At 41.0% G+C, this 20,435-nt stretch overlaps 1 protein-coding gene across 1 annotated transcript in view; it reads right to left on the reverse strand.

The window, feature by feature from the left end:
* Positions 1-20,435, reverse strand: part of T265_08776 (hypothetical protein) — a gene marked incomplete at both ends in the record, with an annotated part of 153,407 nt that overhangs the window by 95,095 nt on the left and 37,877 nt on the right. The window contains 2 exons of the mRNA XM_009174668.1: positions 9,506-9,610; positions 12,917-12,940. Of these exons, the coding sequence (XP_009172932.1) occupies positions 9,506-9,610; positions 12,917-12,940 (129 nt within the window). The remainder of the gene's footprint in view (positions 1-9,505; positions 9,611-12,916; positions 12,941-20,435) is intronic.

Consider the following 20,435-nt stretch of genomic DNA (forward strand, 5'->3'; position numbering starts at 1 on the left):
TGGACCAGGTTCAGACAGTCCTTCCAATAAAAATCTTGAGGCCGTTGTACTTTTCGCACTCGCTCTCGCACCCGCTTTGTTGGAATATAGCTGTTGGGTTCCCTTCTGTGAGTCTTCTCTCCGACACTAGGCACTGGAGCGGGTCAGCAGCAGATACCACAGGCCGGCGAATAAGCAGATATAACAATTATATATATGTAAAGTATATTACCCATATGGTTCTCAAATGTGTATTGCATCTGCAGAAATAACTTATCTACAGCAATCGACAAAGGTGTCCGTTTAAAGGAAGCGTTCATTATACATATATATATATATATACATATATATAACTCCTTGCAGTGGAATCTTTCTGGTAAAATGTGCAAAGAACTACATGTTCAGACTCTCTATGAAAGTATCTGATAGCTTTCACTTGTTTAAGATATCACGGCAGTCCAAGCTGATAACGTTTCACGAGCGACTGTCTTTCAGGAAATCAGAGCTGTAAAGGTGTCCGTCATCAGTGCGAGGATGAAATGCAATGACTGAATGAGGGGTTCACTGGTATTGAAAAATGCCTCTTTCCACGCATCAGAAACCGAATTGCCTTTTATTGTCTCATCTCTGAGCGTCTTAAAATGTTTGTCGGAAAAATCTTTGAGAGGCCTTTTAACCAATGCCTATCACGAGTTCCCCATTCCACTTACAAATTCTTATTCCATCGTGAATGCCCTCGGTAACTTGCAGTCGGTTCGTGAAAGAATCTGAGGCTTCATAAGAAGTAGCACCTTGCCCATTCTGGTAATTTCAAACGTGGGCTGTCGATTAAACTGGATTGTCTTTCTTGTACAGTGATAAAAACAACAGAACTGGTGGATTTCACGTGCTTGACGCACGGGCCGGCAGTTTTCCAGCTGTTCTGCCGGGTCGACATGACTACGTTTATTGGAACAACATACATAGGTGTAAGTTTATAAGGACCCTACACAAATGCTTGAAAGGCTGCCTTATTTCCAAAGTGTGGTCGAGCACTCTGCTACCAATTAAGTGAACTGAGGGAGATGTGAAAAAATCTGCATCTTCTCTCCAACCTAATTCAGATTTTTCTCCTTGTTAATCTACTGAAATCAAAGTCAGTAGATGGTGATTTTTGAAATAAAGAAACTAATGGTAAGTTGGTGGGGCGCCTATGAATAACAGAGAATAATAATAGAATAAATAGCAGCCTAATTCTTAGACTAAAAAAACCGCTCCAGGAGGATTTGTAATGTACTACTCATAAGGTTGCTGAAAATCCATCGACAGCCCACGACCGGTTTCGCCCTTCTTGGGGCTCATCAGGTAGGCGCAGTCCCCGGGTTTCCGTCAACCTTATGTTCTAGTTGAAACCAAATTGCACGAAATTAGCGAATATACACTCATTTGCCAACTAATTTGGTTCTTTCGAGAGACTCACCTGGAACCCAGCTGAATCTCTCGTTTATGATGTTCTCAGGCAACTGAATGTGCTGCACCGGGCCGCCTCATGTTTCAGTCGCTACGATATTTGAAATATCGCGATACATGTATATTTGTAATGTACTACTCATAAGGTTGCTGAAAATCCATCGACAGCCCACCACCAGCCTGGTGCAGCACATTCAGTTGCCTGAGAACATCATAAACGAGAGATTCAGCTGGGTTCCATGTGAGTCTCTCGAAAGAACCAAATTAGTTTGCAGATGAGTGTATATTCGCTAATATTCCAAGTAGTGTTTACCAAACCATGCCTAACCGGCCAAAACAAAATCAAACGAAAATGTGCTCTCTACATACTGGCCATGAGACAACCAGGGAGTGTCAGCAGCAAAATGCAAAAAAATAAAACAAATGAACAGTGAACACTACGGTACTCTAGCCCTTAAACGAACAATAACCCAGAGTCCAGGAGCTTTTGGCTTGGCTCTAAGGTCACCGGATTGGTGTGTTCACTATTTCTGAATTAAAATGTGTAGGGTAAAGGAGAGATTCAATGACGTGTGTGAGAAGCTTCCTACAAATATACGAAAACTTGGGTGTTGTTTCCCTGTTTAGAAACCCAATGGCCATCATTTCGTGAAATGGAAGAGAGTGTTTGTTAAGCTATAGACGGAGCACTCTCCACTGCTTTGATGACAACTAGGACTTGGCAGTATCTTCAAATATACGGACAGAACAACTTACGGTCTTTTTATAAGGAAGGCCATACTTGTGCGGACTCGATGTTAAATAGGATATAGCAGCCGATTGAAATTTACGCCAACGGTAAGTCATGATTTTACTCTTCAAGGTGCATGAATGATGAACAAAAGTATTATTGTAAAGTCCCTTTATAAAAAATCATCTGGTCGTCGCTTCTTTTGCACCTTTGAAACATGAGGGAAAGAGCTTTTCTTCGCGAGAAGTCATATAGTCGTAGTGGATCTAACGAAATCCTACATGATAGCAGATAGCAGTGTGGTGTATGGTCTTTTTTTCGGCATCTGCGCGGTGAAAGTCCCAAACCAACATTGCTTAGTCAGCAATGTTCGCCAGTATGCTGAGTAAACACAAGCGTCTCGCTGCTATAAAAATTAAAGCTTGATGAGAAGTGAGGTTTGTGTCCATGTCCAACAAAGCCATTATTTTCATCTGTTCCATTTCAGATTTGTTTGTGGAAATTTATTCAACTTATGATAATGGCACCCCTCAGTTCATCGCTGTAGTGTAAACCTCTGTCCACATCATGAACACGATATGCTCAGTCAATTCTTCAGTTTGACTTCCTGAGACAGTATCCGCATATGTGTTTTCTTGAAGGTTCTGTTCAAAAGATGTGGTATGACTGATTTCATCAACCTTCATCCGAACGACCTCATAAACCGGATCCGATTTTTTAAATTATGTGCCACACCTCACTGTCAAAACATGTAAGTGTTCTCCAAAGGGCTACCCCTTCTGCTTTCTTTTAACGTTCATTGTTTATCTTGGCACACGAGACTTATCAACTTCTTTCCAAAGCGCTGACAAATAACCACCGTCTTCGGTTTTTATCTCTTTGAAAGACCAAGCGAACTACGCCGTTGAAACTTGAAGAAGTTCACCTGTTCAGATATGGTATTCGGTTGCTTCCAACGTAATCTGATTGAGGGTTGAAAGCACGCTCACCTCGTATATCCGATGTTAGGGGATGAAATCCAAGAGTATTCAACGATATGCACTTCTAATGAACTCTTATGAGAGCCAAACGCCAGTCCCGTGCTGCTCCTGTTTGCTATGGTCCCATAGAATAATTAATCTAGGACAGAGTGAAAACCGAGTAAAACAACAGTAACGTGAATTCCAATTTTACGAATCCTACAACTACCTGATCATCTAACAGTCAGTTTTGAACCCCACTGCAAGCCCAGCTTTCCACCCATAACTCGCCCCGAAATAAATAAACCGACCCAGGCATTTGTCTCGCATAAAAGCAGACAATTCCCATACTATATGTCAACATACCTCCTCACCTACTCTATCGTCTTTGAAAACCAACACGGACTGTGTATCCGAAACGTGCCTAAAAGGCCCAATCGTGCTGCGGTACCCTGATCAGCTAAGACGGATTCAAAATGCTTATACACAACAGTATCCAGTGATTCCAAAGGCTGTGGGTCCTCGGGCCCAACATATTCGAGTGGTTTCATGAGATAATAGCTAGCAGGCTAAAAGAGCTAAGTTGTTCGAAAGTTTTGAAAATGCCACATCAAACTGCAGTACATATTTCAAGGAAGATATGTTCTGTCGAGGAATTTTCAGCTTGATTTGCATCACTGTTGCAGTTTTAGACGATGGTACGAAAGCTCAAGATGGATAGCTAAGAGCTTGCACAATCGGCTTGGTGGATGCGTCACATGAACAGCTAATTGTGGCCGATTCATTCAACTGCAGCTAAAATACGGTCCGTTTATCGTGATCTCCATCCTTTGGCACAGGCCACTGTATCTTGTTTTCTGACATCATGCCTACCACAAGAAACCGCACATCATAGAGTCTACCTATTGACATCAGACGTTTTAATGGAACATCGGCACAGAGCTCAGATAGGTTTTCCCTTTAGTTCTATTGAGTGTTCATTTGCAGACAGTAAAGACTTGTACCTCATCTCGAAACCGTTTCCTGGAAAGATCACCGATGAAAGAAACGTAGAACATTGAATTTTGTTGACAGTCCTCAACAGCACTTCTCACAAACAGGCAGAATAGATGTCACGAAGCACTCTATTCCATTAAGATCACAATATAACCACCTGTCTTATCGCGCACCCAGTTGTGAGAGAACCCAGATATGAAATTCAAGCACAAAGTTACTCCTATCACTGGAATGTAAGACACCGTACCACTACGACAAATCGAGACTGCTTGAGCACACGTCACTGGAAGCGTCATAATAGGACGTGACAATAGTATTCAGTGCTCATCCAGATCGTTTAACTTGCTCTACCTATGCTGATGTATTTTTTTGGTGTACAAACGACACGTCGAAAGTTTACGTTGATTTACAGACAAGGCTCAATGGATCCATGAGCGAGTATCAAGAAGCCTCAACGTTCCTCAACGGCCTAGAATTTTTCAGTTAAAGAAGTCGACAGGTGCTCAGTAGGATTTCTTCCTCATCATCACTGGAGTTTTCTTTTCAACTTGGTAGATAGTAAAGCGACATTTGCAAACCTTTTCAGCTAAACTCAAATGATCCCTCATGTTTAGCCCATCTTAAACAAAGTCCGAAAATCTGTATTTTGTGCTCAAACGTAGAATGTCATATACACTCAACAGGTTCATCTTGAGACTGAAACCTCATCATCACTGGAGTTTTCTTTTCAACTTGGTAGATAGTAAAGCGACATTTGCAAACCTTTTCAGCTAAACTCAAATGATCCCTCATGTTTAGCCCATCTTAAACAAAGTCCGAAAATCTGTATTTTGTGCTCAAACGTAGAATGTCATATACACTCAACAGGTTCATCTTGAGGACTGAAACCTTCTGCATAATCCTCTGCTGGTACCTATTACTCTTGCTTGCAATATCTGGACTTCCTATGAAGGACCACTTCCACATTTCATCTTTGGTAACATGCTTCTTGATCCGATTGGATGGAAAATAGTGCAACCATCAAGTTTGTGCTATGATCCTCCACATTGATTTTCCGAGTAAACACGTCTCCTCGCCTCCTGATTTTCAAGACTACTTCATACGAGGTCAATCTTCACGATTAATTCCGCTTCTACAGAGGTATTTCTAAACGTTTTTTTCACTAGGTAAAAGTCCGTGACACGTTTTGGGTGAGGTTCTGAGTTCCAACCAAACGAACTGGTTGCGCTTGTAGCCTGCTTTGTTTCCGTCCCCTTATTCTCCGTAATCCTATTCGTCCGAAATGCACCTGAACGTGTACTAGGTAGTACTTGGCTTTGCTCCACTCCAATCGACAAAATACTTGGCAAATTCGATTATTTAGAGAAGCAGTCGGAGATTGCCAAGATTGGCGTAAAGTTCAACACATTCAGCCTTCTCATATTTGTGATCCAAAGGTTCTTACGGATAAATCAGACTGCCACATAATCACAAATTGTTGAGCCTTGTCCCCAAATATGGAGCAACTGAACCTCTGTACGAAGATTACCTTAACAGTCAGACAAAATGACAGCGGTCATCACTCTTCTGAGTCTATATATAACTGAATCAAATAGCGTACAACATGATAGTAATTTCACTCCATTATCAAGCGGATACTGAGTGAGTGTCAGGACAATGTGAACTTATAGTGAGAAGCGAACAAAAACTGTTGAAATTTATAAAGGACGAGTCAGTTGTTTCCTAACTCTTTTTCAAGATCACACTACTTGGCAGTAGTTTGTCAAGGTTAGTCAAGATTCGTGTGAGTAAAACTTAATGGCTTACAGAACAAAGTTGCAGCACAAATTACCCCCACTGTGTTATTACACAGTCACTCGAAAAATGTACTGCTCTCTCAGGGAATGAAGTTGAACGTCGGCATATTGCATTGGAAAAACAGTCAGTAGTGATGATCCTTCATTATTTTCGGTTTTCCTACTGGATATTGTTTTCAGAGCAAACACTCGTACTTTCTTACTCCAGATTATCGCTGCCATCGGTTTACAAGTAAATGTCAATTGAACATAGTGCGAAGTGAGGACATTTTGTTTTATTGCCAGGGAGTTGTTTTATATTGGAGTGGGAAGAGACAAGAAAGCTGCCACTATTCGTCCGCTGAACGTATGTATTTCGTCTGTGTTTCTCCCACCTAATCTCGAAAGCAACAACGTTCAAATCGCCGCTTATTCCATATACTGGCTGTGCTACTGACAAACTCTTTTGAACTGAATTGTTTCTGAGTTTTATCCTACGGAGATCGAATAACGGTCAAATTACCTGATATTATCTCCCGCTTTCTCCGTGGATGCGGTGTATGATGACCAAACTCTACAACTAATTAGTGTTTTTCCGCATCTACCACAATCTACAAAGTTGTCAAATTGTTCCTAAGTTGAACTAAATCACGTGGTTAAGCAAAGTAGACTGCAATGCAAATTATAGTAGCACTAATTTCCGAATAAATCATGATTGAATTTTAATTTACAGTGTTCTTTAAATAGAAGTCATCAACAAACGCTTTCTTGTGTTTTGGCGTAAAAGATTTCCAGGATATAGGTGTTTATTGCTTGATAATTCGCCGCCTGTATGGTTGATGAAGGTCAGCAGGGGAACATTTGAAGCATACTTGTACGTATTGTTTTCCAAGAGAAAAAACTTTTTCATCTTGACTATCACATCAGCTGGAATATAATAAGGCCACTATACAGGGCATGTAGCTGAATGTTGTGATGCAAGGGCGGGTCGTTTAAGGTTAAGTTGTTGCGTGGGTTAAAAGCATCCACGGTGTTTTTTCTAGGAAAAATGGAACACTTAACTGAGGATGAAGGGACCTCAAGTAACAGACATGCACAACAGCATCCATTGACCAGTCCGTGACCACAAAAACATGAACAATGAATACTTTTTAACTAAAGTAGCTAAACTTACTACCTACGAGGTTGGCCAGCATACGAAGGTTAGAATTAGGTATGTTTTCAGAAAGGCACTGGTGAATAGTTTTCAATGAATCCTAAACTAATAGCCAAAAACATGGAATCCGGATGATATCTCTTGTTGGCTCAGAGAGGTTGTTTTTCTCCCCAATCCCGTAACACATGAGAGAACATCTGATACCTCTGGGAACCGAGTACCGTACGATCTATTGCTTCCAAAAGTATGCTTTTAGTGCAGTACAGAAAGCCTTTGGGGAAACCCCGTCAACCACGCTATATACTGACTCGGCTTTCAATGAAGGAATCCTTTGCACATTAGTTCCATCATCGCTTGTGCTGAATGATGTTGGAACAGAACAGCGCACACGGCTACTTTTAGGAAAAGGACAACAATTACTAGCTATCCCAAAGAAACTTTGGTTATCCGTTGTGTTAAAAACAAAACAAAACCATCAGTATATATCGCTTGTGTATATGAGTACGTATTCTTCACTTAGAAAAGCAGTCATTCTCTAGAACTGGCCAGTGCATGAGTGCAATACTGACTGGTCCAGCAGTAAAAATTTCAAAACGTAGACAGCGCAGCACGATCTACGTTTTTGTCGACCACCATTGAATGGGAGTGAAATCAATGTAAGCACCTAAAGTGTTAATTAGATGCTTTCGTCCCGAATATATGCATCTAACTCCGCAAACTCATCGAGATATTCGGGTCGAACCACTGAAGTCACTTTTTTTCCTGGACTGCACTTTACCAAACGCATAACGTTTTCTCTTGTGTCGCGATGACGTCCTTGATTTATGATAAGCCTAAACTTCTCTGCTGCTCAGCTGACCACCTGGAAGGATACATTTTGCTCCCATGATGTCAGTCTACCAACAAGAGATCGGTTTCCGGCGGTTGAGTTCGGCACAATTCCTTCCTCTTATGCAGAGACTTCAGGTGATGGTACTCCATAAGAATGAAGCGTGCAAACTCTTTTTCACACGAAACGAAGAGGCAGAAAGCTTGACATTGGCTTGCCGCAGAATACTGTGCTGTTTGTTGTTGGTGAGAGGAAAAATGACTGTGAAGAATACTTATTGTGTGTCCCTTTTGTTACTAGTACATCACAGTGTAGCTCCTCATTACTTGACGCATTTGGAAACAATGAATTATAACACTTGACTGAGTGCTATTTTTATTGGTGAGGCACATGTGTCGACCCTGGACAAACCATAAAAGGGGATAAGTTTTATTGACGTATACCTTGGTCGTCTGATATGTAACCGCGGATCACGTCCGCTGATTACCTCAGTAAAGGCGCTTTGTTTATTCACAGAGGTTGTACACATGTTGTACGTTGGGGTGCAAAATGACGGTGTCGGAAACTTATAGAAATAACTCTGGAATTAAGAGAGAAACCATCATACAACAATCGTTCGCCCAAGAAAATTGCGTGCACTCTCTCTGGGGAAGAGCTACCGGAAGTCACTTGATGCGCAGTATGACAAAACTGAACTCAGTAGATTAAGTCAGCTCAGGACCTGAGTTACCCTAAAAATTACAGATTGTGCTACATTCAGTAAAGGCATGGTAAAATTGAGGGGAAATTCAGACATAATTAGCAAAAGGACTTTTTCTAATTGGTCGAACCCCGTGTAGTCTCAAAATTACCACTCTGGAAACCAAAACAATGTAGAAAAGTTGTCCTGTTCTTTTTCTTCCACGGCAAATAAAGACCGTGTTGTCCAACAACAAGTTTGCAGTGGTAAACTGATCCCACGAATACCCGAATGTGGTGTATTTGGTGAGAGTGTCGAGGAACCCCAGTAATAATCACGTCAATGGTCTTGACATTTCAGATCAAGGCAGCTGCAGACGTAGTTCACAATGACCGGACAACTCCCCGCGTGCTGGTTCAATCCATGTGACGATGCAATCCACATAAATCACAGAAGCATCACTCTGCCCTTGAACAGCCGCGTTCTGCACTCTGGTCTGTGTCTGTATTATGCATTCATGCGGAAACCACTTTTTTTACCATAGAGGCTCGACGTATCAAACTAGAGCTTAAGAAGATGTCGTTTAGACCACTGTTCTGACTCAAGGATGATCACAAAATTCAAATAAAAAGGTTGTTTTCCCAAATCATCCTCTAGAGTGGATTCAGGTTTCTGACAGAATAATCTGAACTGAGGCAGCCAGGAATATGGCATAAATTTTCAGAGCCTGTTATGATTTAAAAGAGTATGAGACTAAAAGTTCACCTAGTGATATCGAAGATACTACAGCAACGAATGTGCCAAGGAACCTTCCAACATCACTGCCATTTTGCACTTCTACCGGAAAATAGACTCAAATAAATAAGTTCTTCGTTTTGACACAACTTCCGGGTAACAGATTGCAATGTAATAATGGTAACCGGATGAACTGGAGCCAGAGGAAGGAAACACACCTCCTTCACTCTCTTTAAGATCACTCAGAGGAGCAGAACGTAGACTGGGGCCTCCACAGCTTGCAGCAAGTGAAAGCTTCACACGCTTTGCCGAAAGAATTTTACCTGGGAAGAAGAGAAGAACAAACCTGCAAGCAACAACTCCGAAAAAAAACAGATTCAGTGGGTCTTGATGCTGTCTTTTTAGTTTTACTCACAACGGACTGTTGAGTATACGAACAGAACGCACAAGCTAAATCATGCTGACCAGGCTGAATGTTGGATGAATGCACTATTTAAGGAATCGACACAGAATCGATAGAGACTGAATACCACTATCTCATTACTCCTCATACTAAGATCGTCCGATTCCAGGAGGATCGTGCTGTAAGCTTATCTGCTGAACAAAAGCGTATCATAGGTTTACCAGGCTTGATTACGAACAAGCATCCGCTATTTGAAAACCATGAGATAGAATCCTTGAGATGTAGTCGTTTTGATCGAATGAGTTGTCGCACCAGTTACAATATATCCATTACATTTATACGCTTTGAATATAACTAATCTCAGATGAGTGCTCATGCGTATTCGAAGGGATACCTGAAGTTTTCTTTGACAATGGACTTCATTCCAGTTTGTCTTTAGGCGACTATATGAGTTGGTTTTTAAACAACTGACTTTGTCCTTCACACTTATAGTTGGTGTTACATGAAATGGCACTGAAAACATTCGAGACTCGTCTTCCGCTTACGTGTTTCCATGGTCAATATGCAGGGTTGCTGAGAAAGACGCATTTGTCGACAAGTATCCTGCTTACTGCTGTAACAGGGCCGTATGATACCATCGTATTTGGTGGATGGTACTGGACAAATGTGGCCTGAGTAGTAGCTTTTCAACATCGGAATAAAAGGTAATCCGTTACATTAACCAGTTATTCATTCTGCTTACCTGCATATCATTTGTTTCTACTACTTTAATCGTATACATCACCGTTCCGGGGGTGGTATACGTCAAAATACCATACACGTAACCTTGTCAGACCCAATACCTTTAAGAACTGTGCCTAACTTTATAGACGCCATCTATCTTGGTCCCCAGTGATGCAACGCCGCAGCTACGAAGAGATCAATAAATATGAAACAAAAAATGCAGCTAACGGATATTCGCCGTAAAACAAAGTGCCCATCATGTGGGTGGGAACTGATGAACTTCGAATAAATCCTAGTTTGGATAAATATGAAAAACCAAAGATGAACTTAAAGCCCTTTTTGGAATACCATTACAAAGTAACACGTTAGTTAATCAATCAAATCATCTCAAACGGTGACAGCTACTGCCGACATTTGTGAAGCGATGCAAATGGTAAACTAAAGCAAAAACGTCATAATAGCCGTTAACAACTAGCAGCTCCCACCTTTCAGAATAATTAAAGTAAAAAATGCTTAATGGTTGAACATGGTACGTGCCATTTCGTTGATCTATTCTATAAAGATCACGACACTCCCTCTTCATGGGTTCATCCGTGCATCAGCGGAAGGTTAGTTAACTCGTTTCAAATTAAACGAAGGACAGCGGATTGTGCAACCATTCACATGAAACTGAAATCTAACTGTAGACCCGCTGTGAACTACCCTCACTTCAAGTCAAACATTGCTATCTGTAACAAATCAATACATTGTGTGTCCCTACCTGCATGGCATGGTTTATTATACTCGCTTGGATAGAAACTATTGATTTCACCTGTTCTCACTCCACTTGGGTCAATTCAAAGTCATTCCATTACTGAGCCATCTCGTGCCCATCAATCAACTTGGGTGACTTTCATCATAAATTAAAGCTTCAGGTGTGTGGTATTGCCTTAGTTTTCTCGAAAAAACTGTAATAATTAACTGATTTCCGATCGCTCACAAGAAGTGAGTAGTTTACTTTTCAACAGAATTCTCAGGGAAAGGTGTTCCAAAATAATATCAACAAAATGTTCACTGTCTTAGATTCAGCATACTGGCTACAGTATGGAAATCTTCCGTAGTTAAGTTGATGATAATGAAAACCTTTCTCGGATACAATCCTGTGGTACAGATATTTTGTCCTGAACACCCAAGGAACACCTTTGATGAGTTTAGGAGCCCCAACATCCGGTCAAGCGTTCAGATGCGGTGTCATGGGAACAAGAATGACTAATCAGCACCCAAACCTGTATATAACATCACCATTTTTCAACAACATGGCTCAAGCCACGCTATCCTATGCTGTTTGGCTTCTCAGCTGACAGTTTCGAAGGTAAAAGACGTGCATCTTATGGGATTTCTGGCACTCTGGGCAGTCCTTGGAGAGCACACCGTAAGCTAACAGCCATTCGGAAGGCGCCACTGAAATTTATCGCAACAACTTGGAGTTTAAGCAGCTGAAAGTAAGTTATTGGAAACTTTGCCCTGTAAAAAAGTCAGTTTACGCTGTTTCACCCTCATTGGAAATAAACGGCAGTGCGCACCTTATGAAACTTTAGTGGGTTTCGAGCGCACAACCTCTGCGGCAGTAGTTGCGGCACTTGACCGACCGGCGACGGGTGGCTCCTCAGCGTTGCCTCAGCGAAGACCAGTCGTGACAGAAACGTCATGTTCAAAACTACTACTAGCCAGAAAGTCGGAAGTTGACAAACCCCCGGATTTTCCCAATCTACGCGCTGGTGCTAAGTAAAGATGAAACAGCCGGAAAGTGCCTACCCGCTTTTCAGCGTACAGTGGCTTCACCCGCAGTATGAAAAGTTCATTAGAATCCCTAAGTCTCCTCAAACTACCGACAATCGACAAAGCTTATTACAGTCATTCCCATTCTTGAGCCCTGATCATTCTGCAATTGCGCTGAACTTGAATTTGCGTCTGACAAGCTGCGCACATATAGCCCAGTTACCACAAAATAAGATATTTACTGTGTAAAATCTACTGAGGGGACGAACAACGGCCGCAGCTTGCGGTTACACTCCCAATTTGGTATCCCTTCAGGCCAGTATTGCGGGCTCAGAAAATGTGGGGGTATGGATGATCCAGATTCTCCATCTGCTCAGCTTTTCCTACAGTAAACACCTTCCAATCTATCTAAGATGCTTATCTCATGTCATATTGCAACCAAAACACAAAGAAAACTCCTCTGCAGCTGAAATAAACACACGTTTGTGTTGTCTTACTAAAGCATCCCCTGTCTTGTTGAATCAATACTTCATAGCTGAAGGTGTGAGTGCACGATCGTGAAATCCAGATCAGTCTAGCTAATTCTAATCTGTAGATCTCTGCACACAGAGGGCGCCCACCGGAACCCCCTAAATAATGAAAAGAAGCACTACCTGGATGGCAAATAGAATTCATCTCTCGAAAAAAAAATGCTAATTCCCACAAACAGAAGTGAGAACAGGTGGAGGTTTTACAGTGCACTTACCGGGATACTCCACTGAATAGAATACTGTAATAAGAAGAGAGTGGAAGGAGTGGGAAAAATCTTTACAGGTTGCTCTGAGTAAGGTGATAAAATTGAGATAAATTGATGTGCACATTAGCCGAACATCTCTGTGAACAAGATAACTATTTCGTAGATGGATTCAGCTTCCACGACAGATGGATGAAATTAGAATGGTGACATAAGCTGTTGATATCTGTGCTGCTCCAATATCCAGCAAAAATGTTTTCGAGGTCCGCTTGCTGCGGCTGCCGTTTTTAGCATTTTCCTTCACGATAGACTAACGGCCATGGGTATTCGAAGCACTCAAGTAAACTGGAAAAACGCGCTTCCTCTCTCAATATCAGCACTGTTGCCGTAGTTATGGTCAGTTGCTTCCGTTGCGACTTTAAACTTCCCATGTGCTGCAGTTTGGGACCTCCCGCCATGACACATTTGGCAACAATTTTGGATATCTCCTCGGAAACAACGGCATGAGGGATATTTTGTATACAGTTGAGCAAGAATAAATCGCTTAACGATGACTCTGGCTATAGAAATCGAGCCTCAAAATATGTTCACATTGTGGTAGTAATGCTCTCTCGAATGAATATTTTCAGCCCTCTGATAACCAAGTAGGATCGGAATAGACTGAAAATAGACTTGAAAAATATTTTCAAGTGCTTTCAACAAGATGATTCCTTTTCTGGTGAAGAGTGGTTTGCGGTTGAATGAGAATGAACGGGTATTGCGAAAATGTTAGTTATATACGTTGAAAAATCGCAATGTTAATATTTTTGGTAGTGACACTTAGAGCGTAGCTGCTTGTTGGATGAGTTTGATTTGACACTGTCAGTATGCTACGCCTGAACATCAGAACATGTAGTTTGAGAACGTTTAGACCGATCTCGAGGTTCTAACTGGTAACCAGGCTGTACTCTTCGGAAGTTCAGATTATCATAATATGAAAACAGCATTAAGAGGAAGAAAGGAACGATGTGGCCAAGGTGAAGTTAAATGGTCGGATCGGAACAAGTCACCAGAACCTGGTCGAGATGTCTCACCAGTGAAGAACCAGCTTTCAAACTAAGTAAACCACACGTCATTCTGGCTGTCCTTTGTAGCCGTGAAAATCGTTGAAGCAGCTCATAAAACAGACAGGTCTTTGGAGGCCTGCCGTGATTGTTCTTCTTTTTTGGATCTTATGACGGCAACCCAGTCAACTTCTCCATGAATATTTATTCTGTCAGATCGTCTTCATACGACCACGACACAATATTGTACGCTTCCTTAGAAGCATACCCAAGCAACAGATTTGGTGAGTAGGCAGAAAGACAAGAGACTGAAGTCAGTTACCCATAACAGTAGAATAAGCAGTCTTAACGGCAACCTAAATAGAAACATTTTGCATCAAACATTTGATACCCCTCCGTGCAGGTCATATTAGACATGTGTGGTAGGGTTTAGTATAAAATTTTCACAATTTGTAACCAAATGCTAAAACTAAAAGCGCATGTTTTCAGCTGGTAGGTCACAATAGAACCCATGAAAAATTTTAGGCCCGGAGTGGAGAAAGAGGCGTGGGATATAACGTAACATGAAACTGCAATACTGGAACTGTTTATACCAAATCTCTTCCGGTTTGGTCAGTTAAGTTCTAAAATGAAGCCCCGTGCTTTCAATGGTATTTACACCGACTACTCGTTTATTGGCCAAAGTAGCCTGGCTTGTTTGTAGGATAACTGGTTTCGAATTTAACGCCGAATTATTTTGTCCCTAGGCACAAATTAAGCTGTTTCTGGATGCATCCGGACTGAACAAATGAGCATCATGCAACCCGAATAAAAATTACTTTAAACTAGCTAACATAAAACATAAAAATGCTTAGTTACTGTGATGTCTTCTCCGTTTATATCCATTGCCCACCTGGAAGCCATAAAATATTATCCGGAAGCAACTGCGTGCACAATCTAGTATGAGGACAGTGAGCACAAAAGTCCCAGTGTTTCCGGGTTTGCTATGCATATAACGTGACATTCCCTGAGTGGCCATTAAAGCACTTGGGCTTTTGCAATGTACAATCGATAAGAATTAATTTCAAGACAACAACTAGATGTGCCCGAGTTTATTCTGAGAGTGCACGTAGGACGACATTTTTTTCACCTGTGATTTGCACGTTATATTGAAAGCTAGTAGGTTTTCTGTGCTGTACTTATCGATGTGTTATATGAGCACTGATTCAATCTCTCAAACAGTTTAATTCGTTTCAACAGTTCACAAAACACACGGGCTCTTGAAGCATTATTTCTGAGAAAGGTTCGTAGATACTAGTTTTTCCTTTTCTACTCTAGATTTCTGAAAAGATACATGCTGTGGATTACAATGTGAGATGCTTTGACCTATTTCTACAAGAGGAACCTATAGACTCCAAGACCGTCAGTTTATGTTTCAAACCCTCGATCCGCAAATTCTTTGCTCACAAGAATTTCCCTATACTCTCGTAAATATCCTAACGATTTTAAGCTTTTAGCTTCATACGTGTCAGGTTTTGCGTGAGAACCAATGTGTACATAAAAAACCCGTGTGCCGAATAAACAATTCAAGATTGACTAGGTATGTGACCAGCTTGTCAGTCTAACCTACACATTTTACTGAGTATCTCTTCAGATGATCTTTGAATGACCTTTCACCATCTAACTGCAAAGAAAAGATATTGCCCACAAAACAGTCACATTTTGAGGTACCCTAGTAATGTGGAACGATTTCCGGCATGTAAGTGAAAATATGGAATTGCGCAATCTAGTCCACAAACATCCTAAATAAGACGGGCTGTTCAACAGAATGGATGCATTGTGCATACGTGCCATATGCATCAACTGCGAATATCAATAGCTTCGTCAGACACTGTCCTGAGCAAAATGTCTGCTTTCACAAAGGAAACTACTCAGCAACTTGCGAGTAGTTTCCTTTATGAAAATATACTGCGATATCTCGAATATCGAGCCAACTGAATCATGGGGCTGTCTGTGTGCAGCACATGCAGCTGGAGGACATCATAAACGAGAGATTTAATTGAGTCTCCCGTGAAAACCAAATTGATTTGCACATGAGTGTATTTCTCGAAAATGTCTGCTTGTTTTCTTTGGGACTAATGATCAGTAGCAGCTGCCAGTATACTTCCAGATCGGTGTAGTCAATCGCCCATTGCTTAAACTCTGAAACTGGACGAATGAACGTGACAACTAACCACTGAGAGGAAAATTAGTGCAAACACGCTAAATCTTTGTATAGGATAGGAGTATCAGTTCTACAATAAGGAAGCTAAAACTTCACGTGATAACAATCCCATTTGTCCCGCATAATAAAAATCTTCGCCCAGGATCCCAACGTGCTGATTCCAGCTTTTTGAAAACAACAGTAATATACAGATATATCATACTAATATACTAACAACATATACTAATGCATAACATATATAACAATGTAGAATAACAATACTATAATTAACGTGATATGATAAAATATAATATAATATATATAATAATATATAACAATAATGTACTAATAGATAGTAATTATATATGTACTCATATATTAGAATACCAGCTTCGGCATTCAACTGGAGCCACTTCATTCAACCAGTCCTAATTTGCATAACGTTATCTATTTTTAAACTAACTGTTCCTCGCCCAAGCAAGCTGGGAACTCAGTACGACTGTCTTGACGGTGCTATCCTACAGATTCTCCGAAGAAATATTGCAGAGGTCGATAGACTGCAATGAAATCACACATTGGAGGCTGCACTTAAAATAATTCAGCTAAATTGAGTGGAATAAAATGATTATTTCGACAAAAATGGCACTGCCTTTTTTACTACTTGGCAAAGGAATGTAAGTTTTGTAAAGTAACAACTCTCAAACACAGCCACTGAATAGGAATTTCGAAACTCAAAACTTGACCTCACAAAAGGTTTGTGACATCTGAAGAAGGTTTGATGGATAAAACGAAGTAAAGAAACCAAGAAACCAAACACTGGTTACCGTCGTGTAATGAAACCAGGAACTCATAGCTCATGCAAGACAAGTGGACTGGTCAAAGGCCCGACAAATCTGCAGAGACGCTCGCTACTTGCAAGACCAACTACTCTACGATACTCAACTGCTCCTGAAGTCTGCTGAGCTCGAGTAAATGAAATCTTCCAAAGTAAAAACAAACTGTGTGGATAACCCAACGCTACAAACCCTTTAAACAGGTCCGCTGAACTGCTTAAACTTAAACTGTGGAAAAGTTTCCCCTACTTAATTTATTTGAGGTAGGAAATCGAGTCCGATTGGACCACAAGAATGTCTTTCTGGATGGGAGGAAGGCCGACGGAAGATAGGAAATCAAAATATAATCGGTATGCATTTTTGTGCTGGCAAAATCCTGGTTGGTATCATGGAATTAGCTGGACGCGGTCATATTTGATGCAGTCATTCCAAAAGAACATCATGGATACCGAAGTATTGTAACACTCTAGGCTAAGCTTGTCATTGAAAAGGACAAAAGTAAACAAACAGAAAAGTCCATCGGTCGATCTGGGAAAAACGATGTTTCGTCATTAGTTGAAAAGCGTCCTCATTGCTTCACAGAGCACGGACGATAAACATGTTTTCATTAATTTCTAACAACAAGACCTTGCCATCTTAAGGCTGGCGTTATTACCGTGGGATTGCTGGAATATCACAAGGTTATTCACGATCACTTCTACTAAGGTTTTTCGGGCAGCTCCTGGTAGCTCTCATATGGCGTCGTACCTGGAGAGCCACAGCATTACACCGAAATTTAAACAGCTGAAAGCTGGCGCTGATACCAGTGCTCATTGTTCAGCCACAATGTTTAGGCCGGTCGATAGTCTATGGTAGGGTTGTGCTCGTTCGTCCACAGCTCCATTCAGGGTTTACATCGGGTTTTCAGGCTTCTTGCATCAACCGATCTGGCTCTGCGATGTCACATCTATGGTTTGGCATCCAGGCATCTATCCAGCCGATGAACCACCGTTGGGCTTTATCGAACGTTGGCGGGAAAAATATTCAGAAAACAGGGTATAGCGGGGAACAAAAAGAGCTCTACTGCAGACAGTTTGAAGAAATGGAAAGAAAATTATCTGTGACCCGGAGATTGTCCAAAGTTGCACTGAATTTGCTGACTATCAATTCCACCTTACCTCGTAAGCTTACTTAAAGGAACAGAGCAATGTCTACTGTTCACAATCACGCAGTAACCATGAGAGAAAATTGAGTGTGTTACATCACACGCAGTACCGAATACTGTGAATCGCTGGATCGGAAATTTCACCTAGCTTTCGTTCACCAAACTAATATTCATGCGCCAACTGCTGTTGTCTATCGACTGATCACGTGGTGGTACCGGAATCAAACAGAAGAAAACAAATCTACTAGAAATAAATTGCTCTGATAGAATCACACATCCAGGCTAATGAACCTCAATGTAGAGACAAACAGAAACATCCGAAGTCAATATCGTTACTCGTCACACACCATTTGAGTTGATCAGCATGTATATCTTAGGCGTGACAAAACCAAATACCTGTGTATGTTTTTTTCACAATCGGTTACCAAAGCGAATACAAGAGATGTGTGCAGGAACAACTTTGATTCGTTTACTGACAAGGTTGGAAGACACCATGGTTGAAATCAGACTATTCTAAAACAACTATTCTGCTGAAGACTGAAGACTGGTTTGATGTACAAAAAATGAGAACTACAATTAACCCCCGAAATGAGAATCTCAATGCACAATCTACTCAAATGTGACCTACTTGGCCAAAGTATAGTGATACAGTTATTTTCGCAAAATTTAAGGCATATAGTTTTTAGGAACTCTAACCCATTGTTTGTATTCATCCTTTGGAATTAATTTCATCCGATTAATGATAAGCGTTATTTTGAGCAACTTCCAATTAAAACATAAACATGGTGCTGCATAGTTTTTGCACTTGAGAAGTGAGCAAGCTTCATCGAGATGGAACGCACTACTCAAATGGTTGATGAAAGCATTTCGGAGTGCACGACCGATGTCACCCTTCCTGTGGCTCATCAGTTAAGCGCATTTCCCGAGTTTGTTTCAACCTTTTATCCCCAGTTACTTGCAGTTGGCGACATCAATCCACTTGGAAATTAAGTTAATGCTGACGAAAAAATCAAATGTATTCCAGCCGAATCGATCGTGGAATTCTTCAACTGAATTCGCTGCTGAAAAATATCCTAAACACGAGTTTCAGCTGGGTCTCCTATCAATACGAACTTCGTTAAGAAGTATATGTATATCTCCCATTGAGTTGTTATTGGAAACTCGTCAGTTTTACTGTTCAAAGGTGGCGGAATATGAATGGTTCGTTTGAGTGAACTTCAGAACCTTAGGAAAGCTCAACTGTAGCTCGGGATCTGCAAACAGCCTCAAACAGGATGCAAAATTATATCACTACCGGTTGTCCAAAGCCCAAACAAATATTCGTACATTCGTTCGTTTCTCTATAGATGTCGTCTTGGTAGCGTACCCAAATGAGTTATGTGAACAGGAGATGGACAAACTAAACCCAGTAATTTACCTTCTAGGCTCGCTTTGACCTGCACCGCAAATAGCTCCCTTTTCACCTATAGTACACAAATCTGGAAAAACCATTTTGCGGAATTGCGTAAATGAAATACCGATTTTCGTCCAAAATTAACAGATGATAATCCGTGCTTCCCAGCGTATGTGTCCTGCAGTTTATGTGAGTGGCTCTGTCTTCGCTGATTAGCATACAGTAAGGCGTTCTAATCCGTGGACAGAAGAACCAGCAAATTACAGCATGTCTAAATAGTGATGGTTCGGTAGGATTAATCGGCTTTTGGTGATGTTACAGCTGATCTGCTCGCCGAGCCTGGCAACTGCCCTGCAGATTTTCGCCACCATCTGAGGATATACCGTCTGTGCGCAGTGAGCCGAAAGAGACCTAACGCAAATTAAATTATTCCATGTTATATCCATGTAAAGCTAGATTGTCCCTACTTTCAGTGTCATTTTCTCAGGACCCAACCCCATCTCTTTATCTTTCCAACGGCGGTAAATTTATTGGTTTCCGAAAGTTCTCGTTTGTACAGTCTGTCGCATGTGTCAGGGTTTTTGTAATTCATGTAGCACTGTCTATATATCAAATTTATATAAATGGCCACAGCATGATTTGGACTGACGTTCATTACCAACACTCTCTCATCCAACAAAATATATGATGTCTTAAAAGTCGTCAGTTTTGAAATGAAGTTTTGAGTTAACTCATACAGATAATTTGTTTATTGCAAAATGTGATCCACAGCCCCCATGTAACCACTTTTGAATCTGGGAAAACAGGTGCCGGTAGGTTTCGGTGTCAATGAGCTCAGAAGTTGGCTGATCGTTGAAAGTCACGTACACAACTCCTAAAAGGTGTTTTCCCCCACTCAATTAGATTAGTATATGAAAAGTGATATTCTAAACTATT

The sequence above is a fragment of the Opisthorchis viverrini genome, assembly GCF_000715545.1.
Source record: "Opisthorchis viverrini unplaced genomic scaffold opera_v5_234, whole genome shotgun sequence".
Classification (NCBI taxonomy): domain Eukaryota; kingdom Metazoa; phylum Platyhelminthes; class Trematoda; order Opisthorchiida; family Opisthorchiidae; genus Opisthorchis; species Opisthorchis viverrini.